The sequence below is a fragment of the Zingiber officinale genome, chromosome 8B (assembly GCF_018446385.1).
Source record: "Zingiber officinale cultivar Zhangliang chromosome 8B, Zo_v1.1, whole genome shotgun sequence".
Taxonomy (NCBI): domain Eukaryota; kingdom Viridiplantae; phylum Streptophyta; class Magnoliopsida; order Zingiberales; family Zingiberaceae; genus Zingiber; species Zingiber officinale.
The window spans coordinates 27,456,880-27,482,394 of record NC_056001.1 but is presented as its reverse complement, the minus strand read 5'-3'; the positions used below and the strand labels follow the sequence as shown (position 1 = coordinate 27,482,394).

At 37.6% G+C, this 25,515-nt stretch overlaps 1 protein-coding gene across 1 annotated transcript; it reads left to right on the top strand.

Moving 5' to 3' along the window:
• The first annotated feature begins 17,033 nt into the window (after nucleotides 1–17,033).
• Nucleotides 17,034–19,770, top strand: LOC122017712 (ran-binding protein 1 homolog a-like). Its single transcript, XM_042575391.1, has 4 exons — nucleotides 17,034–17,245; nucleotides 17,334–17,485; nucleotides 17,566–17,691; nucleotides 19,399–19,770. The coding sequence occupies exons 1-4, from the start codon at nucleotides 17,097–17,099 to the stop codon at nucleotides 19,608–19,610; spliced, it is 639 nt and encodes a 212-aa protein (XP_042431325.1). The 5' UTR covers nucleotides 17,034–17,096; the 3' UTR covers nucleotides 19,611–19,770.
• Nucleotides 19,771–25,515: the final 5,745 nt, after the last annotated feature.

Sequence of the window (25,515 nt, the reverse complement as noted above, 5' to 3'; positions counted from 1 at the left end):
TCGTGATCCTGGTCAAAATCAAGGTCCGGGCGCCCGGAAGGGTTCCGGGCGCCCAGAAGGGTTCCGGGCGCCCCGGACTGTTCCGGGCGCCCCGGAGCCCAAAGTCAATAGCGTTGACTTTTTCGCCCGGGACCTCTTCTCTGGTTCAGTCCCTCCTCGGTCCGGTTCTTCTCCTCCGGATCCGCTCGCTTGGGTGATCTCTGCCATCCGGAAAAGGGCTCACCCGAACCCAACTTCCGGTCTTCTCGAGCGAGCTTCCCTCCGGCTTCTCGTCCCTCGAAATCGCTGCGTGTTTCCTTCTCGTCCGCCGGCATACTCATCCGCAGTCTTCGTCCCTCGGACGCACCGCGTGCCGTCCTTCTCGCTAGCTGCGTCTCTTGCTCCTCGAGCAATCTTCCGCTCCAGCTTTCGTCCCTCGGAACCACCGCACGCTTCCTTCTCGTCCGCCGGTGTACTCTTTCGCAGCACCTCGTCCCTCGGACTGTCGCCCTTCTCGCTAGCTGCGTCTTCCGCTCAACTACCTGTGTTCCTAAGCTCCTGTACACTTAGACACAAGGTTAAAACAAACAGGACCTACCTTAACTTGTTGATCACACCAAAACAACCTTGGGGTTCCAACAATCTCCCCCTTTTTGGTGTGATCAACCCAAGTTAAGCTAGGGTTAAAATAGACATAAAATTGAATTAAGTAAATTAACTTAAATTGTAATTTAAGTGCAAAAAGATAGAAAAAAATTAAATCTATCTACCTCCCCCTAGACTTATACTTTCCCTTCTCCCCCTTTGATCACAAAAAAATGGGGTTCCAAGAAAAATAATCTAAGGGTTAAAGACTTAGAAAAAGTATTTCTAAAAAAAATCTAAGTTTTTAAGAAATTTAGAAAAAATTTCTAAGTAATTAAAGCTGAGATTTCTAGTTTCAAGAAAAAAGTTCTTAACTTAGTAAAAAATAATTTTTGAGAATATTTCTAAGTATATAAAAAAAATCCTAACTTACATTTTTAAGTATTTTTTTTTTAAATGACTTAGGCAAAAAAAATTTCTAAGTAGGTAAATTTCTAATTTGAAATAAAATGTTTTGAATAACCTTTTTCAAGCACTAATTAATTCTTGTATTAATGCTTCATTAGTAAGTTAATTAAACATTTATTTCAATATTTTGGCTTCCAGGTCATGGTGAGACACTAGGCCTTCTTGGTTATTGGAGCAACAACCACTTTCTTAGACAAAGCCTCATAAAGAAATTCTTTGTTTAATTTTCTCACTTAAAGCGCTAATTTTACTTTTAAAATTAATTTAAGCATGATTTAGGAACCCAATATAGGTTCCAACCTACTGGATTAACTAAAAAGTTTTTAGGGACATATTTTCTTGAAATGTTCCTAATTTGTCCCGGGTGATATTTAAAGTACCAATTTAAATTATTAAATCTTCTAACATTGGTTTTAGATGAACATGCATAATTGTTTAAGTTATCTATTTGAATTTTCAAATTTTGATTTTTTAATTCCAATTTCTCATTTTTTAATTTTAATTTATCTAATTCTTCTAAGGGACAAGACTTAGCTAGAATTACTTTTAAATTTTTATTCACTTTCTAATTTACAGCAGTCTTTTGTTAAAAGTTTAACAAACTTAAACATTTTATCGGGAAAAAGAGATCGTATCTGACTTACCTTGTCGATCTCGTTGTCCATTTCTCCCCCTGAGCTGCTGCTTTCTTCTGACGTATCTCCCCCTTCATCGATGCTCTCGATGCTCATTTCGGAAGAGCTTGAATCGCAGTCGTCGTCTTGATGACTCGCCATTAGTGCGAGTCCGGAGAATGCTTCGACTTCCGATTCGGACGAAGTATCGTCCCACGTCGCCTTCAGGGCCTTTCGTTTCTGGATAGGCTTCTTACCCTTATCCTTGTCTTTGTTATTCAGCTTGGGGCAGTTGTCCTTGACATGCCCTTCTTCGTCGTAGTGGTAGCAGCGGATTGTCCTTTTCTTTTTCCCCTGCAGATGGTTAGTAGATCTAGATTTACAAAGTTTCTTGAATCTTCTTACCATCATTACCATTTCCTCGTCGTCGAGAGAGGATTCCGACTCAGGTTCGTCTCTCGAAGCTTTGAGGGCGACGTTGTTCTTGGGCTCCTTCATTCCTGCACATCTTGACTCATGGACTTCAAATGTTGAAAAAAAATTCTTCTAATGAAATTTTTTCTAAGTCCTTAGAAATGTAAAAAGCATCTACTAGTGATGCCCATTTTGAATTTCTCGGAAATGAACTTAACGCGTACCTGAGTGAATCTCGGTTACTTACCTTTTCTCCGAGATTTGTGAGTCCGGTGATGATTTCTTTTATTCTGGAGTGCAGATGTGCGACTGTCTCTTCTTCCCCAAGTCGCAGGCTGGTGAGCTGATTGCGAAGCAGATCTCGTCTAGCGAGCTTGGCTTCGGATGTACCTTCATGCAGCTCGAGGAACTTCTCCCAAAGTTCCTTTGCGGAGTTGTATTTACCGATCCTGTTGACTTCTTGAGGCGGAAGAACGCTTAGCAGATGGTACTCTGCTTTGCCGTTTGCCACGAAGTCGGCCTGCTTCTTTTTTGTCCATTTATCTATTTCCTTGTCCTCTGGAGCATCAAAGCCAAATTTCATTGTTAAAAATAATTCAATATCTGTTGTAAGAAATACCTGCATCAGTTTTTTCCAGGTAGCGAAGTCCCCTTCATATTTTGGTGGGTGGATGCTTGGTCCGGCCATTGCGTTGCTTCGTTCGGCGGTTAGTCCTCCTGAAGCGCCTCGGCTCTGATACCACTTGTAGGACCGTTGGGCCGGCTAGAAGGGGGGTTGAATAGCCCTGTAAAAAAAATAAAAACAACCCTTCTCGAACTCTTAAACTAACACTTGTATAAAATTAGCTAAGCAGAAATACAAGAAAGAAACGAGGCACCGTGTTTGACTTGGTTACAACCGGGGAGGTTGTTAATCCAAGGAAAGTGATCGCACTAAAAACTCCTTCGGGCGGAGAAGCCTCTTACACCGATGAAAGCACAAAAACAGAAGTTAAACTAGAACAGTGAGCGCGCAAGTGTTTGGAATGCTAATTACTGAGTTGATGAAAAAGCTTCTGGACCAAGGCTATATTTATAGCATTGGTCGGGGCGCCTGGAAGGGTTCCGGGCGCCCTGGGGGGATAAACTTTATCCCCCAACGTTCAGATCGCGTAAATCGTGATCCTGGTCAAAATCAAGGTCCGGGCGCCCGGAAGGGTTCCGGGCGCCCCGGATGGCTCCGGGAGCCCCGGACTGTTCCGGGCGCCCCGGAGCCCAAAGTCAACAACGTTGACTTTTTCGCCGGGACCTCTTCTCTGGTTCAGTCCCTCCTCGGTCCGGTTCTTCTCCTTCGGATCCGCTCGCTTGGGTGATCTCTGCCATCCGGAAAAGGGCTCACCCGAACCCAACTTCTGGTCTTCTCGAGCGAGCTTTCCTCCGGCTTCTCGTCCCTCGGAATCGCTGCGTGTTTCCTTCTCGTCCGCCGGCATACTCATCCGCAGTCTTCGTCCCTCGGACGCACCGCGTGCCGTCCTTCTCGCTAGCTGCGTCTCTTGCTCCCCGAGCAATCTTCCGCTCCATCTTTCGTCCCTCAGAACCACCGCACGCTTCCTTCTCGTCCGCCGGTGTACTCTTCCGCAGCACCTCGTCCCTCGGACTGCCGTCCTTCTCGCTAGCTGCGTCTTCCGCTTGACTACCTGTGTTCCTAAGCTCCTGCACACTTAGACACAAGGTTAAAACAAACATGACCTACCTTAACTTGTTGATCACACCAAAACAACCTTGGAGTTCCAACATAACATACCCTGCAGAACAAGGTTAAAACATAATAAGACATAGAATTTGACAGTTATTGGGTTGTCTGGTTCTGATTTCGAATTTTCGACCGGAAATCCTAGGTCGAACCGACGCCTATTGTTCCCTCACCGGGGAACGCATCCTCACCTACTCTACTCAGGAGAGATTACCTGTTGCTAGTTAATCCTCCAGACCAATTAGACTTTTGCTCAGCGCTCGAGGCTCCAGGACTTTCCGCTGGACATCTGCCCCACGACCAGTCCAATTTTTCACCTGGTTCGCGACACCAGGACTTTCCACCTAGAGTCCTCGACTCTAGGACTTTTGCCCGAAGCCCTTGACCTGCCAAGATTTCCCGCCTAGGGTTACCACCCCCTAAGACGTAGGGTTACCACCCCTTAGGACCTAGGGTTACCTCCCCCTAGGATTTTCCACTTGCCTAACCGCAGCTAGGACTTTTGCCTAAGTACACATAGGACTTTCCTGCAAGTTCATTCAAACTCATTAGATCACAAATAACCTTAACTTTGAACCCTTTGCCATTATAAAAACTTAGGTTCGATCGTCGGATGCTTCTTACACCAACAATCTCCTCATTTTTTATTATGGCAACAAAATTCAAAGTTAAGTAAAACAAAAGTACACAAAAAATATTAAGAATCAAGTAAACTAGAACACTTTAAGTGATTGTAGCAAATTGAACAAAATGAAATTGAGCAAAATGCTCTAGTTTTATTCACTTTTATTTTATTCATTTTTACTTTAACTTTCTCTTTCTTAATTTCCACTTTCCTCTCCCCTTTGCTATATATCAAAAAATATATAAAGTATAGAAAGGAAAGAAATGATAATTTGCTCCCCCTGAAAGGAAGCTTTGTTACTTGAAACTAGTAGTTGTAACCAAGCTAAGTTAAAGTATAGAAAATTTAAGACTTAAAGTAACAACTTAGCAAGTATTATCTAGTCAAAATAATATATTTGCAAGTTAGGTTAATAAATTAAATTTAGGTTTTAAAACCAAGCTAATTTAAATTGAAGTGAGTACTTACAAACTTTTGATTTTAATACTAGGATTAGACTAGAATTGAACACAGTTAAAAACTTTGAAAAATACTAGGATTAGACTTTTAATTTTAATTTAGACTCCAATTTAATCCAACCTTAAGCATAAATAAGTCAAAAATATTTTCCATTTCAAATCCAAGTTAAAAAATAATTTTATTTTACACCCAAGTCAAAAATATTTTTTTTTAAAAAATACTTCGATTTATTAATTAAGTTTTAATTTAAGTTAAATTGATTGTTAAGTTACGATTGATTAATTGATTTTATTTAAAATTGTTAATATTGATTAATTAATTAAGTTAAAATTATTTATTAATTAAGTTAAAATTATTTATCAATTAGGTTAGTTGATTTATTAATTAAATTAAAATTATTTATCAATTAGGTTAGTTGATTTTATTTGAAATTGTTAATATTGATAAGTTGAAATTGATTAAACTTGATTAATTGATTTTATTTAATTTTAAATTATACCTAGGCCCATCTCACCCATTTCTAAATTATCAATCAGGGAACCTTATGGATTTTGTGTGATGGTTAATTTTATCTTTTGATTTAAATTATGTCCAAGGATTAATTTACATTTGATTTAGACTCAAGTTTTTCAATTGATCAATTAAATACACATTTCAAATATTAGCTTCCAGGCTGTGGTGAGGCACTAGGTCTTCTTGGGTATGGGATCATCCATCACTTCTAGACAAAGCCTCTCAAAGAAATTAGATATTTAATTTTCTTTTTGAAATCCCTAGGTCTAACTAGTCAAGTGTAAATTACGCCTAGGTTCTTATCTATCCTAATCTAAGCATGTATAATAAAAGCAATAAGAGCAATCATCAAACAATTCTAAAAATAATCTTCCTATTGGCTCCCCCTTGATCATAGCATCGATATGATCTATCAAGGTAATGGATTTGATTATTGGGGACCCAATATTGTCCAAGTCCAATTTGATTAACCAAGTTGGACTTGGGGACCCATGCTTGGACTACTTTTCTATTATTTCTATTTACCATAGATAAATACGACTTGTATTTTCTTTTAGCCTTGGATCCAAGTCCAGATCGGTTGTAAATGGCTCGCTGTTTTCCAAGAATCATATCAAGATTCTTGGAACCTAGAGTAAACCGTTTCAATGTGTCCTTTAGTTCCTTGACTTGATTTTTCAAGCTAGAATTCTCTTCCTCAAGCTTTTGGACTTGAGTTGAGGTTCCAATCTGATCAAGATCAGACAAGGAGCTAGGGTTAGTCACTTCTTTAAGGAATGTTACTTCCTTTTGAAGTGACTTGACCCGGACATTCGATTTAGCTATCTTACGTAACAAATAATTAACTAAATTGTATAATTTATCTATTTGATAAGCACTTACAGTGGGTTTAGACCCTTCAGAAACGGATACGAATTCGTGGCTTCGCTTAAACTCAGCTTCCGATTCGCTCTCGGTCTCTGATTCATCGATGTGTTCCCGGGTCGTCAGTGCAAGGAAGCTCGTCTGCTCGAGCTCTTCGTCGAAATCTTCTGAAGAGGACTTGTCCCATGTGGCTTGTAGTGCTTTCTTATTTCTCTACTTCTTTGCTTCTTTTAGGTTGGGACAATTGGCCTTGACGTACCCCTTTTGATTATACCCGTAGCAGGTTACTTTAAACTTTACCTTTTTGGACTGAACCACCTTCTTGATATCCTTCTTTGTGAGCCCCTTCTTCTTTATGTAGAGCTTACATAGTAGGTTGATGAGTTCAGCTTCTACCTCGTCGTCATCATTATCTGAGTCTGGTTCCTCTTCGGACTCGGGTTCGATCTGATGCTTCTTTCTTGCCTCCTTCATCTTGCTTGTACCTGCAAATAATGCAACACCTTTCTCAGTCAGACGTGCATTAATCTGTTCGTGCAATTCAAATTCAGAAAAAAGTTTGTCTAATTTAATTTGAGAAAGATCCTTGGACACTTTGTAGGCATCAACCATGGATGCCCACAAGGTGTTCCTCAAAAAGACATTAAGTGTGTATCTTATAATGTCGCGGTTTTTCACTTTTTGTCGGATGGCATGGAGTCCGTTCAGCAGGTCTTGAATTCACGCATGAAGCTGGCTTGCTGTCTCTCCTTCTTGCATTTTAATGTTATATATTTATTAAAGAGTAGGTCGTGCTTACTTACTTTTGTGTTAGACGTGCCCTCGTGCAACTCGATCAATTTTTCCCACAGTTCTTTCGCGCTTGAGCATGAGCCGACTCGATTCAGCTCCTCCTTTGTAAGGCCGCATTGGAGGGTGCAGATTACTTTGGTGTTGGCCTCGACTTTCTTGATTATGCTTACGTCCTAGTTTTCGCATAGTACAGGTTTTCCCGAGTCATCGAGTGGAAGTGCGATCCTAGTCTTGATAATCATCCACATTTCAAACTGAGTTTGGAGATATAACTCCATTTGACCCTTCCAGTAGCCGAAGTCCTCACCGGTGAAGAGCGGAGGTCGGGCTGTGCTGTAGCCTTCTTGATGGACCATTATAGCAAAGGAGATCTTGAACACAAGGAAAAATAAAAAACTTGTTCCAAGACTTAGTCTTGGATTAGTAGTGCGGGATTAATAAAAATAAATACGCGAACTCAAGTGGTGTTGCACCAACTTCAAGCAAAAATTTCCATCACGGAAAAAAATGAATCAGAAGGCGGCAATTATACCGATTCCGATTGACTCCAAAAAATTAAAAACTACCACAAAAATATTGTTTGAATGGTGGTTGCACCAATTCGAAGCGACCCCGCTCTGATACCAATTGTTGGATCGAAAGCGCTAGAGGGGGGTGAATAGTGTTCGTGGCTTTCACTTTCATTTCGGAAAACTAAGAGTAAATGCAGTGGAAAAGTAAACAACACAAACTCAAACACCAAGGATTTTTTACTTGGTTCGGAGCCTGGGGCAACTCCTACTCCAAGGTACACGCTCGTTGAGCGTTTACTTTGGGCAATCAGTATAAGTTCGCAAGAGTACAATTTTAGAGTACAACAATTATGTGCAGTAAGAAAATATACCAACAACTTTAAGAATAGGAAATTCGAGGCTTTAGGTTGTTGGTGTCTTGCTACAGCTTTATCGGGTGGTTCTTCGAGCAGTGAAGGGAAGATGGATCACGTTTTCGTTGTTGTTCCTTGTTGTTGCTCGAGACTGCCTTTTATAACCTATGGAGGGCACCTCCAACACCATGGAGGGCGCCCTCAACCTCGCCAAAAATGCAGTGTCGATAAGCCTTGACTTTTCGCGGCTTATCCTCGTGAGGGTGCCTCCAACTGCATGGAGGGCACCCTCCACCTGCGTCCAGGGCGCCCTCAAACTCCATGAGGGCGCCCTCTGCTCAGCGTCTAAGGCATCCTCAAGCTCCATGAGGGAGCCCTTTGCTCGGCGTCCAGAGCGCCCTCAAGCTCCATGAGGGTGTCCTCTGCCCTGCGGCGTAGAGGTCTTCAACCAGTCTCTTGAGGCACACACACTCCAAATCACTTCCTACAAAATATGTTAGTACAACATACCCTACAAAACAAGGTTAAAACATAATAAGACATAGAATTTGATAGTCATCGGACTGTCCAGTCCTGACTTCGAATTTTCGACCGGAAATCCTAGGTCACACTGACGTCTATTGTTCCCTCACCGGGGAGTGCATCCTCACCTACTCCACTCAGGAGAGATTACCTATTGCCAGTTGATCCTCCAGACCAACTGGACTTTTGCTCAGTGTTCGGGGCTCCAGGACTTTCTGTTGGGCGCCCGCTCCATGACCCACCTAGTTTTTCACCCGGTTCGCGACACCAGGACTTTCCACCTAGAGTCCTCGACTCTAGGACTTTTGCCCAAAACCCTTGATCCGCCAAGACTTCCCGCCTAGGGTTACCACCCCCTAGGACCTAGGGTTACCTCCCCCTAGGGTTTTCCACTTCCCTAACCGCAGCTAGGACTTTTGCCTAAGTACACTTAGGACTTTCCTGCAAGCTCATTCAAACCATTAGATCACAAATAACCTTAACTTTGAACCCTTTGCCATTATCAAAACTTAGGTTCGATCGTCGGATACTTCCCACACTAACAGTTGAGCGAAAGACACAGCTAGTGAAAAGAACGGTATGGGAGAGAGTCAATAGGCTCGGTGTGTCCGAGGGATGAGGTATTGTGGAAGAGTACGCTGGTGGACGAGAAGGAAGCACGCAGCATTTCCGAAGGATGAGAAGCCAGAACGGAATCTTACTCGAGGAGAAGGCCGAAAAATGAGTTCGGATGAGCCCTATTTCAGATGGCCAAAATCACCCAAGCAAACGGAGCCGGAACGAAGAAGAAACCGAATAGTCAACACTATGTTAACTATCCGGGTGCCCAAACCCCCAGGGCGCCTCCCTTGGCAGGCTTCGAAAAGGCTAGTCAGCATAGTCGAGCGCCCGAAGCTGCTCTAGGCGCTCGGACTAGATAAGCTTGATCTGCTGTAAATCATTACAACAAGGATAAAATTTTATCCAAGCCCAGGAACCCGGAGCCCTTCCAGGTGCCTGGAGCTACCATGTCAGCAAATGGTCATATTCGACTAGTAGGTTATAAATAGAGCTCTGATCTCAGTAGTTCAGAACAACACTTATAAACAAATTTTGTACTTCAACTTCTAGTTCTATTCTTACTTTTCTAAGCTTTAAATGTTGTAAGAGGTCACTCCGCCTTTAGAAGAAGGAGATTTTAGTGAGTTACATTTGCCTTGTATTAACAATCTACTGATTGCAAACCAACTAAATATTCTTGCTGCTTTCTTTATTTTTATACATTTGACTTTCTATTTTTTAACAAGTGTTTGCCTAACTTAGTCCAAAAATCGAGAAAGGGTATTCTTTTAGTTTCAAGCAATTTATCCCCTCTTGTCGGTCGCTCGGAGACCTGCAATTAGTATCAAAGCGAGGATGCTTCAAAAGGACTAATCGTCGATCGAAGCAAAGAAATCAATGGCCAGACCAAGCCTCAACCCACCAAAGTTTGAGGGAAAGTTCGCACACTAGAAACGTCGAATGGAGGTATTCCTATCAACTGATTTCAAAATTCTTTTAGTAATAAAATATGGTTTTGTATTTCCTAAGGATCAACAAGGAGAAGAGAAAGAAGAAAATCAATGGACAAAGAAGAAACAAAGTGATGTCGTAGCCAACAGCAGAGTGGAATACCACTTGCTAAGTGTATTCCTGCCTCAAAAAGTCAACCACATCGGAAGCCACTCCTTAGTCAAAGAACTCTGAAAAAAATTCCTGGAGCTCCATGAAGGCACATCCGAGGCGAAGCTTGCACGAAGAGACATTCTTTGTAATCAACTAACAAACATCCATATGGAAAAAGGTGAGAAGGTAGCCTAACTACACACGAAAATTAAGAAGCTGATCACCGGACTAGTCAACCTAGGTAAAACAGTAATCAACCGGGACTCGATACGCTACATGCTTAATGCCTTTCCCAGAACTCCAGAATGAATGTCGATCATAGACGCCTACTATATCTCTAAGAACTTGGAGGTAAGTACCTTAGAAGAACTTTTTTCGACCTTAGAATTGCATAAATCCAGATGTGTAGGGACAAGTAAAGAGTCAAGCCAGAACTTGGCACTAAGAACCACCAAGAAGGATGTGTAGGATCGAAAAGAATTTAGATATCTCCACAATGATATGATATTGCCCACTTTGGGCCTAGACCCTCATGGCTTTGCTCTTGGGCTCTCCCACAAGGCCTCATGCCAATGGAGATATCTTTCTCTTTATAAACCCATGATCTTTCCCATGTGTTTTCAATGTGGGACTATGTTTGCAACCTTGCAACACTAATAATCCCCCCCTCAAACAAAGGACCACAAGCTTTCCATGTCCGATCCTCGACCCGATCCTCGACCCACCAGGTCTTCCTGCCCTTCGATCCACCTGACCTACTAGGACTTCCTACCTGGTGTCTGGTCCTCTTGATCTGAACATAGGAGCCTCCACTTGTAGGATCGAAAAGAATTTAGATATCTCCACAATAGCATGATATTGTCCACTTTGGGCCTAGACCCTCATGACTTTGCTCTTGGGCTCTCCCTAAAAGGCCTCATGCCAATGGAGATATCTTTTCTCTTATAAACCCATGATCTTTCCCATGTGTTTCCAATATGGGACTATGTTTGCAACCTTGCAACTCCAACAATCCTCCCCTCAAACAAAGGACCATAGGCTTCCCACGTCCGATCCTCGACCCACCAGGTCTTCCTGCCCCTCGGTCTACCCGACCTACTAGGACTTCCTGCCCAACTAGGACTTCCTGCCTGGTGTCTGGTCCTCTTGATCCGAACATAGGAGCCTCCACTTTCTTTGTTCGAGGTCAATATTGTACTCACATGATTCAATCAGACCATAGCTCTTGTGCACAGTCGATGGTTAAACCTTCTGACAGTCCGGGCTCTGATACCAATTGTAGGATCGAAAAGAATTTAGATATCTCCACAATAGCATGATATTGTCCACTTTGGGCCTAGACCCTCATGACTTTACTCTTGGGCTCTCCCCAAAAGGCCTCATGCCAATGGAGATATCTTTTCTCTTATAAACCCATGATCTTTCCCATGTGTTTCCAATATGGGACTATGTTTGCAACCTTGCAACTCCAATACCACTTTCTTTGTTCGAGGTCAATATTGTACTCACATGGCTCAATCAGATCATAGTTCTTGTGCACAGTCGGTAGTTAAACCTTCTTGCAGTCCGGGCTCTAATACCAATTGTAAGATCGAAAAGAATTTAGATATCTTCACAATGGTATAATATTGTCCACTTTGGGCCTAGGCCCCCATGATCTTTCCTATGTATTTTTAATGTGGGACTATGTTTGCAACCTTGCAACACTAACAGGATGAACCCGAGTCAGACTCAAATATTGATGCAAACGAAGAAGCTTATATAGCAAGGAAATTTTAAAAGTTTTTTAAATCTAACAAATTTAAGAAATGCATATTAGAAAAAATCCAAGAAATAAGAGAAAGATTTGATGGTACCATTGCCAAAAAGAAGTACATATAAAAGAAGATTGTCTAGAGATCAAGAACGAGAAAGACAAAGGGCTAAAGTGAAACAAGCACAAAAATCTCAAGGCCACTTGGGATGAAAATTTGGCATTCGAGTCCGAGATAGAAGCATATGATGGACTAACACTGATGGCTAGTCACGAAGATCCAAGCAACTCAGAAGCTAGCATCGATAAAGGGGGAACGACATTAAATGAATGCAGCGAATATGGGGAGAAACTATCTTCAGATCCGACATGGTAAGTGAGGAATGTCTCTTACCTCTTGATCAATTGTATTTTGGTATAAATCGATGTTTAAATCAATGTGTAAATTGAAAACTAAAAATAAAATTAAAAAATTAATTTAGAAATAAAAATAATCTTACCAAAATCATATTTAATAGTGGATTTTGATAAATTAAAAATTAAAATAAAAATGCTAATTTGAAAGAACAAATAGAAAATTTTAAAAATTCTGTATGTTTAAATTTTACTACTTCAAATTTTAAAAATTATCAAGGACTAAATTATTATTATAGATTTTATAAAGGTCAAATTAGAAAAGTAACAAAAAGATATATTCCTAGAATGTACTTGATCAATGTTGATTCCGGGTAGCTTCTGGAGTATGCAAACTGATCGTCGAGGCTAGTGTTCGACACTATCTCCGTAAACGATATTGTTCCGCTACGGTGCTTAACGGATTGTTGCAATTCGTTCCCAAGATACAACGACGAACGTCTCGGAATCGTAGTACTCCGACTTCCGAGACCAGCGAACCTTTTAGTAGACTTCTTGGACTCTACGATGCGAAGTGCAAACTGCGCCTACAAAGCGCCCATTGCGCACGTGGCGGGTGGCGGGCTCACAGGTGCGAGCACCTGCTCGCCCTGGGCTAAGGGGTCACCTGTCCTTTTATTTTTGTGTTAACTCCATTAACACATCTTCATTAATAATTAGAGAATACACATCGAGAATTTCCGATGTGGGACTATTCTCCTATGCAATTTATTAATGAATAATAAATGTTATTTTGGGCTGACTTTAAACATTAATTTCTCATTCGCCCTTAATCGGTTTTGAGCAAATTAATAGTCTAAATCTATCTACGCGAATCGTAGATTTCAATTTTGAAGTCAATTACGACTTTCAACAATTGATGGCTTCCTTCCTCTAAATCGTTTTAGTCCATTTAAGACCCCAATATCCAACAATCAATTCAATAGGAAGAAATCTAAATTAGGTTTAGACTAAATTCTTTATGCATGTTTCTAATTTTAATTTACTTTAATTTTTTTTTGTATGTCTGAATTTGCCAAATTTTTTAAATAAATTATTTTGTATATGTTCTACTTGAAATTAATTTTTAATTTTTTTTATCATGACAAAGGATGTTATTATCTATCTGTAAGAACAATTTTGAAATTTTTTTTTTTTTGACTAATATATTATTTTTTATAAATTCTTTTAAAAAATTTATATCTTTAAATTTAAAATTATTTAGTGGAGTTATTTTTGAAAAATTTTATTTTTTTGTAATATGACATTATATTCTCTGTCAACAGAAATTTTGTCAAAAATTTTCAATTGTTATTTGATTTTCTATAGATTATTTATCCAAATATTAATTTTTAATATTAAAAATTCTTAAACATTCTATTCTCTAAAATTTATTTTTTTACAAAAATACTTACTATTTTACATTCTTAGAAACTTTTTCAATATTTTTCGAGTGAAGAAACTATTTTTAAGATTTTTTTTTCAAATATACCTTTCTATATAGAATAATTAATTACTGCCCTAATTATTATTATTTTTTATGAAAATTTTATCTATATTGTGTATAAGTATACTTAAATGTTACAAAAAAAATTTCTAAGTGTTAGTCACTAGTGGTGTTATCCTTATTTTTTTTAACCCCTATTTTTAATGTGATTAAAGAGAAAGAATTGTAGATTAAGTATAGGGGAGGTAAATTTTAATTTTCATATTCATTTATTTTAATATTTTATTTTACTCTAACTTAAAATGGGTTGATCCACATCAAAAAGGAGGGATTGTAAGTACTCTGTAGTGGTTTTGATGTGATCAACCAAGTCAAGTTAGGTCCTGTGTATGTTTGATATCTTATATCTAAGTGTGCAGGAACTTATGAGCACAGAAAGTCGAGCGAAAGACGCACCTAGCGAGAAGGATGACACGAAAAAAGTCGACGGGCTAGATGCGTCCGAAAGACGAGGTATTGTGGAAGAATGCACTGGTGGATGAGAAGAAAGCGCACGACATTTTTGAGGGATGAGAAGCCGGAGCATAAGCTTGCTCGAGGAGAATGCCTGAAAATGAGTTTGGGTGAGCCCTATTCTGAATGGCCAAAATCACCCAAACGAATGGAGCCGAGATATAGGAGAAATTGGACAGTCAATACTATGCTGACTATCCGGGCGCTTAGACCCCATGGGCACCCCCAGGGGGCCTCCTTTGGCAAGGCTTAAAAAGGGCTAGTCAGCACGATCCAGGCGCTTGGAACTGCTCTAAGCGCCCGGACCAGATAAGCCTAATCCATTGTGAACTGTTGCGACGAGGATAAACTTTTATCCATACCCAAGCGCTCGGAGCCCTTCCAAGTGCCCAAAGCTGTCACGTCAGCAAACTGTCAGATTCGACTAGTAGACTATAAATAGAGTCCTGGTCTCAGTAGTTTAGAACAACACTTGTAAACGAATTCTGTACTTCAACTTCTAGTTCTGTTCTTTACTTTTCTAAGCTTTCAAAGTTGTAAAAGGCTACTCCGTCTTTGGGAGAAGGAAATTTTAGTAAGTTACGTTTGCCTTGTACTGATTACAAACTAAGTAAATATTCTTGTTTCTTTCTTTATTTTTATACATTTGACTTTCTGTTTTTTTAATAAGTGTTTGCCTAATTTACTCCAAAGATCGAGAAATAGTATTCTTTTAATTTCAAACAATTCACCCCCTCTTGTTGGCCGCCCGGGAACCTACAACATCCACATTTAACTCTTAACATCCCAATATCTCCAGCAGTGTTGAACAACTGATTGGTTAGACCAAGGAGTATAACTCGTACTAGTCTCATAAAATCGATAATATCCCAACTCATAAATTCATCGACTAGAAATTATTTCAATACATTCATAATTACACATATAGAGATGCTCATAAGTTATGATTCAATCACAAGTTTTTTCATTGCTATGAATCATATTACGGATATTCAATAAATAAATTTAAAATCAAATCATACACATAGAGAACATGCACTCAATTAGTAAAATTTTATTTATTTAATAAATAAGTATAAATCATAGGAGATTGTCTTAGTAGACATCTCAAATATAACAACTAAGGCATCCGTTCTTGGAAAACCAAAGCATTAAAACAGAGTCATCCCCGAGAAGCGCTCTACTGCGATTGTAGTCAATTTTGTCAGATTTGTTGTTGTTCTTGTTGCAAGAGCGGTCTATGGTTCAACATAATTCTTCGTCTTGGGGTTTTCTCTCTTGTTCTGTTTTGCAAGCTGTTTATTTGGGCTGGTCCGGGCCGAGAACCAAGGTAAGGCCCAAAAATCATTGTCCACTGTCACATTCTTGTTTCTCTTGGAGTATTCGAAATCTGTCCCTCCAAGTAAACGGACGAATAGGGCCGCACAACTTGAAGAGTTGGCATCAAAGATGATTGTGGGCGACTTTCTACCTTTGCTAGTGAAGCAGCCCATGCTCCATCCCACATGCTCTCCATTATTATTCCCACTATCCATTAATAATAATAATTATTAAAGGATTTAGGGATTAAGACTTAAAAGTGATTAAGAGGGGGCAATTTACTATTTACACACTCAACTTTAAAAACCACTAACTTTAATATTTATCAAATGATGTACTTATTTTCTAAATAATCATTTTCGAGGTGCTTCAAAAAACTCATCACTGTCTAGACCGTGAATATTTACGGCCACAAAATCGTGGCTAGGTTGGTGGTGACATGTAGCTAGGCGGCTATAAAGGTTTGGCTAGGCAATCCTAAAAGCTTACAGTTTGGCTACTAAATCGTACGAGCTGTCTAGATTGGTTTTTCATAGGAAGGAGGGAAATAAAATCACAACTATCTAATCACATGGTTAAATTCGTTCTATTCTAATATTCTTATCAATTCGTCCTTAAATTAACATAAAAATAAATAAATTATAAACAACTACTAATCATTAATATAAATGACAAAACATAAGAAAAGATATACTTAAATAATATTTTATATCTTAATTATCTCATCATCCTAAAAAGACTATAGATCATGAGCACTCTAAAATTAGATAACTATAAAAGTATAACCAAATGATCTCAAAATTATGGTAAATCGTCCATAAGTTCACAGCTATTAAGGATATTTTCCATCGTTAGAATTTTAAATAATTTTTTTTAGCCTTTTGGTATTAAATATATAAAAATTTACTATTTTCTTAATGGTAAAAAAAATTTCTATAACTTGTGTAGATATCCTACGTTATCAAATCATATTTTTTTATTTATTATTATTTTGTTTAATATTTTTATGTATAGTTTTTATTTAATTTTTTGTGGGTCCTCCCTACATTTTCAATTTTGAGAAAAAAAATAGTTTTCAAAAAAAAAATTCTATTGTCTAATTTTACTACAATTTACATGGTGCAACAGTTAAAATAAAAATGATATATATATATATATATATTCTATTTTCAAGAATAATTAAGTGAACTTGGACACTTGAATTATAAGAAAATAAAATAAATATTTTTTTAATTGCACGTGTATTCTTAATTCTACAATAACTAACTCGATCCTTAAAGTTTCAATGGGTTAATAATGAATAATATATTAGTCCTATTAAGTAAAATTTAATTATTAATTTATCAAATCATTAGATGAAAAATTAGAAAAGCAGCATCATTATCTAGAAAATAATAATAATAATAATAATAATAATAATAAATGTGCTTTTTAATAAATATTAAAGTTGGATTTTTGATTAATTTTTAAAGATAAGTGGATAAATTGCGCTAATTAAAACATTATTATTAAATAAATAAATGAGGCTTTAAACTCCTCTTGTCGCTCTCATTTCCTACGTCGATCGATTGAAGCGGTGAAGCCTTTCCCCGCCATGGCCAGCGCCGAGTCCGATCGCCAGGAGGAGGAGGTTGCGGCTGCCGGCGACGAAGAGGACACTGGCGCCCATGTCGCCCCCATCGTACGCCTCGAGGAGGTCGCAGTCACCACCGGCGAGGAGGACGAGGACGCCCTCATCGACCTGTAGCCCTATTCCCTTCTCTCCTTTCTGTTTCTTCTTCGTCTTCTATCTCTGAGATCGAAGCTTTTTCACGATCTACGGATGATTTAGGAAGGCGAAGCTTTACCGATTCGACAAGGAGGGGAAGCAGTGGAAGGAGCGGGGTAATGGGAGCGTGAAGCTTCTGAAGCATAAGGAGACCGGAAGGGTTCGGCTCGTCATGCGGCAGGCTAAAACCCACAAGATCTGCGCCAATCACCTTGGTTTCTTCTTCACCGTCATCGTTCCCCTTTTCACCCTAAGTTTTGGATTTTGCTTCACGCGGTTGATTTGTGGATTGCAGTTTTGCCCTCGACCAGTATGCAGGAACACGCCGGGAATGATAAGTCGTGCGTGTGGCATGCGATGGATTTTTCGGACGGGGTGCTGAAGGAGGAGCTGTTTGCGATTCGATTTGGATCAGTCGAAAGTGAGATTTTCTTTTTCTACCTCTGCTTAGTTCCTATGCTTTGCATATTTATTGTTCTTTATCTCCATTTGTCTTTCGTTTTTCTTGAGCAATTCTTCCAAAATTATTAAGACTCAATGCTGAACTTAGAATCCTCACAAAACTGACTCAGGATTAAAGTTAATTGAATTGTACACATTAGTTGATGGTTTGGCGCATATTTGAAAAGGGTAATGCAAACAAAAGTTCTATCGAAAGCCCCTCTATAGAGCTCTCATCTATGGGCATTCCTCTCTGTGGATCATCTCATTCATACTTAGGTAACTGCTTCTTATTGTAAAATAATTACAGTTTATGGTAGTCATTTTTGTTTTTTTGTGTGAATGAATGAGATTGACAACAAGGAGGAGTGCATGATCATCATAAACAAAGGTTCTGTCTCTGTAGATTTTTTGTCCCAGTCTTGTTGTCTAGAGCAGGAGTTGCAGTAAGAGTGAGACCCCTTTCCAAATCTACTTAATGGTCCAACTACTAGTGCAATCTAAAAGATTGGCAAAACTAAGTGATGCCACATATCTTTAAGGCCGACTATTTTTTAAACTAGCCTACTTCAACCTGAGTTTCAAGTTATTAAGAGCCACTTCAGTTTCAAGCTTGAGTTCATCTCTACCTCATTTGTCTAGGCCAAAAAAAAAAGATTGATATATATGTTTCAGTCTGAAAAACAAATTGTTTCGATCCAAAAACTAAATTGAACTGACCTTAAAAAGTTGAAGTTGTCTCATGTAGTTTAAGATATCTTGTTTCCAATTTTCTTTTTGGAGGAGGATTTAGGATTTGGATTTTATATAAACCCCCCAATCTATCTAGAGATGTCAAATGGACCAAGCCACTTGTGGCATGACACTAAATGGGTTGTGTTGTGCCCGACCCATCTCTGGATGAATTGTGTTGTGCCCGGCTCGATGCCATTAATGGGTTTGAGCCAAGTAGCACTTGCGTGGGTTAGGCCAAGCATGGCATGGTTCCACATCGTGTCTGACATGATATGACACTAGGCATGACAAGGCGCTTGTTGGGCCGAGGTGGGCCCTAAACCGTGTACCCGAACATGACCAATTGATACCTCTAAACCTTAACAATATGATATTTAGGAATAAATTTAAGCTTCCTTTAAAATTTTGTATTTTAAATTTCTGCAATCTTGTTTAATTTTAGGAGTTGTTTTAAAATTTTAAAGTTGTTTATATTAAATTTAGAAAAGTTTGATACACATCAATCTGAAAAACCTGGAAGATCAAAAAACCAAACTGAAAAAATCAAGTTCAGGGATTTCTTTTTGTAAATCCAGGTTTGTATTTAGGGATTTCTTTTTGTAAATACAAGTTATTTTTGTAGGGAACTGTCGTTTTTTATGATATCTTATCTTTAGAAAGCCTTTGGTGAATGGTGTGTCGATGCTTGATAGAAAATGCCAAAATGGTGAAAGTTCAGAGAAGTTGTTAGCTACCTAACTATTTTAGCATCCTTAAATGATAGGCAAGTGTATTCATTGAAAGCCTAGCACATCGCCAGCATTAAGCTATAAGTGAATTCATCTTTTCTGGTCCAATTTTTCTGTTCACTAGCTGGACTTTGAAGCCTTTCTTGCAACTATTATCCATCAGCATATGCACCTACAAACTTCTAGATTTGTGGTTACTCTTTCTCAACCATTACATGCATCAGATTGCAAGAAATTCATGGAGATGATTGAAGAAATCATCGCTGATTGTTTCGGTAAAACTGAAGACGAATACAGCAAGGATGCCTTATCTGCTTCCCACCTCATAGAAAAGTTAAGCATGACTGAACCTGAAAACAAAGCTGACACAAAAGAGAGAGTGAAAGAAGATGAAGAGAAGCAAGTAGAATCTGAGCAATCATCTTCCGCAACTTAAGCTATCTTCTTTCTCTAAACTTATGCTCTTGTGCAGATCATTGGTGTAGTTGAAAATCTTAGTCCTGCAGTGTGTTCATGTGTTGAAGGACTCCCTAAGGTTCGAGTCTCTTTGTTAAAATTGTTCCTCTTGATGCCTTACTATTATTCGGATCTACTTATCTCCCAACTTTTTGAAAACTCAAATACGATGATTGAATGAAAATTATAAAAATAATAAAAAAGTATATTTAAAAAAATAAATAGAAGATTTTAATATCAAAATAACTAATAAGTTATGGGATTTTAATTTTATTATATTCTAAATGAATAGATAGACAATTTAAATAAATGTAAAATATTTTTTAAAAATAATTTTACACATTTATAATTTTTTAAAAAATAAAATATTAATAACATGTTTGAATCATTGGGAATCGTGAATTAAATTATAATCATTTTGGACTGTTAAAGTTAAATGTTCATATTCTCATAATTATTAATTTTAAATCTTCGTTTGATAGATCTGGTGTCAATTGAACCAATTACATTTTAAAATAATATAAAATAAAAATTTAAGAGCTTTATAATGATAATAAAAAAGAGTCTAAGATATTTCAAAAAAATAAACTATTTTTTCTTCTCGTGTAAAATTTAAAATAAAAAGCTGATTCTAAATAGTCTCTTTACCTACAGAAAGCAAACACATTATAAACATGTGTTGATATAATTATGAATTTTAACAGTATGAATAATTATACAGGAGTTGAATTTTCTTTCATCGATATTTGTTTTTTTTTAGATGCTCGGACACCTTTCCTTTAGATATTTAATTATTTTTCTTTAAATGTGTGAAAATGGAAAGGATTGAGAAATGAATCGTGGTGCAGAGAGAAATTATTAGGGGTGTTGGCTTAATTTACATTGAATCGAACAATTAAATAAACTGAATTTTTATATCATTTTTAAAAAAAATGAATCAAACTGAATAAAATAAAACTAAACTGAAATTGTCAGAGTTTAGTTTAATTCCTCAAGGTCTTATTTGTAATACAAGTACATATCACTTGACGAATCTCATCAGAGACCTAGGAAATAATTTCGATAGACACATGCACACCAATAGTGAAACTAATCCACAATATCATCTCCATATAAAAATTAGTACAATCAAAAGAAAGAGGGATTTATTTGCACATCAAAATAAGATAGAACACCAAAGATTTATTAGCATCCATAGACCACCACCACAACAACATTAAGATATATGTCCCAGCCATTTAGAGTTAACTAGATGAATACTTTTCCAACAATGAACAGTGTGCAAAACTATAAATTAGTAACTAAGAATTATTACAAATAGAGTTTCTTTTGATCTAATACCTTCAGTCTGATTGATTCAACTAATCTTATTTATAATCACTGTGTAAATCAAATTATTTAACTATCAAAATCTCAACCAAATATACTTCAAATACATGAATAAGAGGATGACTCTTTCATCATAATAAGAATACCATTTAATGTGAATTTATGTTCCTTCAACTTTCAAAAACATTAACCAATTGATGGTAAAATCTGGAAGGAGTTCAACTGACAAGTTGCTAAAACAAATCCTTTTCAGTTAAATCAGGTTGCTAAATGAAACTCAGACAAGTAACATCTACATGTCTACAAAAACAGTTACATTCATGATATAGAATATGAAAATACCAAGTAAACTATATGAAAACTAGGACGAGATTGGTTCAGTATTGTTGCTCATCCAGTCATAAAATCATACCCAAAAATTGATTAGCAGTCTGGATTACTAACTCCCTTTGAACTCAAGTACAATTCACAACATTTCAAGCAGTTTGGGTAATTTATCTCTGTAAGGGAGCACATTCTTCTGCAAAATTTTGGTCCTGGTGATGAGAAAAATGTATGTAGCTTGTCTGTGAAGTCCACAACGCTTCAGATTTTAATACCACCTTCACATGAAATCCAGGAATTAACCTCTTTTCCAAACTTATTGTAAAAACACTGACTTCTTAGCAATGTCGTCATTCCAACATCCTTGACTAAAAATTCTATCTTTCTCTGCAATATCCATGTGGAAAGCCATAAAAAAAAGTGGATATTTTTTTATTGCATCAACCAAATCTGAGTACGACCAACCAAAACTATTCATGAGCTTGACATGGGCCTCGAATTTTTCCCTGCTGGCCTTAGTGCAACACATCAAAGGTCGAGAGGAACATCCCAGATCCCCGAGCAATTCCGATCCACTCAACTCCATCTACCAAAGCCCGGAGGGAATCTGGTTTCTGCAAGAAGAAGCTGGGTTGCCTTTTAAGAACCAGAGAAATCCGCTCTTCAGGAATACCACATTCATCCTGTAAGAAGTTCAAGTTAGGAAATGCCACATTCTCAATGCTGTTGCTCATAAACCTATTACAGCTCCAGAGATTCTTGAGGAGGATCTCCCTGGATCCAAAGACTTTCCCAAACCTTCAACTTGGGGAGAAACGTGTTCTGGACGTTGAGGGAAAGAATGATGCGGTGCCGCATAACGACATTGACTGCATTAAACTCAGATAACCCCATGTCATGCAAAAAATTGAACTTTGGAGCAAGGTTTGTCTCCACATCACAGCCGAGCATTCCTGGCCTCCAAGATATTATCTTTCTGAGACTAACTTATAAATAAGAGGTAAAACGAGATACTTTTGAGAATTTAAACAATAAGAGGTAAAACAAGTATGAGATGTAGTCACCTACCAAAGCTACCTTGGCGGTTGCCCCGGCTACTTTTAAGAACAACCATATATATAGTAGTATAAGACCTTTATGATCACTTTACAATTCAAATTACTATACAAGAAGAATCACAGGCAAACAATACTTCACATATATGTAAGAATTTGTAATCGACCTTCGAAGAGGATATTTGGATTATCAAAAAAAATTATAATTGACCACATTCAGAAATAGACTTTGCAATTTTTGTGTTAACAAACAAGAAAATTTAAGTAGGTGACAGGCTCTTCACATAAAAAGAGTGAAACTTTCAATGAAACTCGAACAAAGAAGCTTCTAACTAGAATATAAGGAACGTGATTTCTCACTAACCTTTGCAGATATCACTGCATCACACAACATGAACCAAAGATTGCTGGAAGAAAAAAAAAGGGAATTTTTTTTTTTTACATTTTAAAATACACAATGTCTTTTACATTGCGAGGAGTTCAACTGACAACTTCCTAAAATAAGTGCTTTGCAAGTCAATCAGTTACTAGAAAAGAAATTTGGAAAAAACTAGCATCCTCATGTCTATATTAGCAATTACATTCATAGTAGGCTGACCAGGAGAGTAACAAGTAAACCATATCAGAAACTAGAACAAGATTGGTTCAATATCTTTGCTTATCCAGAAAAGAAACTCATACCCAAATAAACCTCAGTTGGATATTCCTCTCAAACTCAACTACAGCTCAGACAGTCACAAGACTTCATGCGGTTTGGGTAATTTATCTTTGTAAAAGAGCACATAACTTCTTATGTGTAGTCCATAACCCTTCAGATTTTAAAATCTCCATCACATGAAATCTAGGAATTAACCTCTTTTCCAAACTTAATAGTAAAAACACTGCCTGCTTAGCAATGTCTAAAGGTGACAGACATTCCAACATCCTTAACTAAAAACTCCATCTTTCGATGCAACACCTCTGTGGAAAGCCATAAAAAAGTTGGATATTTATCAACTGCAGCAAAGAAATCTGAGTCCGACCAACCAAAGCTGTTCATGATCTTGACATGGGCCTCAAATTTTTCCCTGCTGATCTTGTGCAGCACATCAAGGATCCAGAGGAACATCAAAGATTCTCGGGGAACTCCAAGCCCGTCAGTTCTATCTACCAGAGCTCAGAGGGTATCTGGGTTCTGAGCGATGAAGCTGGGATCCCTTTTAATGACAAGAGAAACCCGGTCTTCAGGAATACCACATTCATCCCGTAAGAAGTTAATGTTAGGGCGCACTACATTGTCAATGTTGTTGCTAAAAAACCAACTCCTCCTTCGGAGATTCTTGAGGAGGATCTCCTTAGATCCAAATGAACTTTCCTAAACCTTAAATCGGGGGAGAAGCGCGTTCTCGCTGTTGAAGGCAATAACAATAGGGTTCCGCCGAACGATAACGATGATGTCGGACTCAGATAATCCTATGTCGCGCAAAAATTTAAACTTTGGAGCGAGGTTCGTCTCCACATCCCGGCCGAGCAATCCTGGTTTCCAAGCTATTATCCTTCTCAGATTAGCACCATCAAGGCCCTGAGATCTGAAGAATCCAAGAACGGCGTTGGCCTTCTCGGTGGACTGAATACTAGTATACGAGGGAGCAACTTAGAGACCTTGGAAGCAACGTCGGCGGAGAACCCGCATGTATTCATCGGGTACTTGACCATGAAGTGGGGATCGGGAGAAGCGGTGACGCCTGAGGAGGATACGGAAGTGCCGGTGGAGAAGAGGACGCAACGGAGTCGCGTCGACGGAGGGAGAGCATGGAGGCGGACCAGTGAGCGAAGCATCGCGCCGTCCGACCAGGTAGGCGAGTAAACCGTAAAACCCCACCGCTTCAGGGTCAACTTCACATTTGCCCCCTATATGTTTCAATTTTCTTAATCCACCCACGAACTGGAAATCAAAGTCCAGAAGGATTCTCATAGTCAAATTATTTAACTATGAGAATCTCAGTCAAATAAATATAATTCAAATAAATGAATAGGATGACTCTTTCGTAAGGAAGGTGCTTGCAATGTGAATTTATTATTGGTGCTAGAATCATCCTACATTTATGCTCCTTCAACTTTAAAAAATATTAACAAATATCAAAAATATAAAAAAGACATAAACCTAACCACTTAGGATATAAAAGAATTAAAGCCACTTAGTACGTGGTTATTTAGTATTAAATTTTCTATTTTGTTCTTCGAAAGTTCTATTCCTTTTATTTTTAAAAATTTTAAGTTTCCAAAAAGTAGAAGCTTAATTTATACCAATAATTTTTTATATAATATTAATATTATTATATTTTAATACGATTCGATGTATATACCACATAAGTTATATATTTTGATTAATTTTATATATCAATTATTATTATTATTAATAAGATGTATATCGATGAAAAAATAGTAAATTATTATTATTATTAAGATAGTTAAATAAGATTAATAAATTTAATGAGTTAGCAAGAAAATAGTCTCGTATTAAAAATTCAACACACATAGATTAAAAAATTAAAGATAGAATAATCTCATATTAAAAAATTTAATTTAGAATAAATGAATTAATTTATATTAAATTAAACTATTAATATTATTAAATAAAAGGCTATGATTGGAATATATATATATATATATATTAGAAAATATTTTTTAAAAATAAATACCATAAACCCTAAATTGCCAATTCATTTGGGGTCCAACTCTGAATCGATCTATTGAATCGGATTAACGAGTAACCAACTCGGTGCAAGTTTTGAACTCTGCCCATGGACGAATCTAGATGTGAAGAGAAATTATTAAGGTGTTCACTTAATTTAAATTGAATCGATAAATTAAATAAATTGAAATAAAATAAATTAAACTGAATAAAATAAAACTAAACTGAAATTGTAAAAGTTTAGTTTAATTCACCATAATCCGAATTGAACTATATTTACAACTAATACTTACTGTTTCCGAGTATTAAAATGTCTAAGGTCTTATTTGTTATGCAGAAAGTACATATCACTGCCAGAGAATCTCTATTTTCCCTATTTTTGAGTTGGTATCAAAAATGCAAATAAGTTTACATTCAGAGTTAGCAATCTAAGTTTTCTTTTCAAAGTTGTATTGTCTTTTTCAGATCCATTTACTGCTTTACACACATCATTCCAAAGACTC

Bases quoted from the DNA above. Each gene is read 5' to 3' on its own strand.
- LOC122017712 (XM_042575391.1), top strand. From the start codon at position 17,097: ATGGCCAGCGCCGAGTCCGATCGCCAGGAGGAGGAGGTTGCGGCTGCC. The intron at 17,486-17,565 runs GTTTCTTCTTCA...TGTGGATTGCAG, and splicing joins GATCTGCGCCAATCACCTTG to TTTTGCCCTCGACCAGTATG. The intron at 17,692-19,398 runs GTGAGATTTTCT...TACATGCATCAG, and splicing joins TCGATTTGGATCAGTCGAAA to ATTGCAAGAAATTCATGGAG.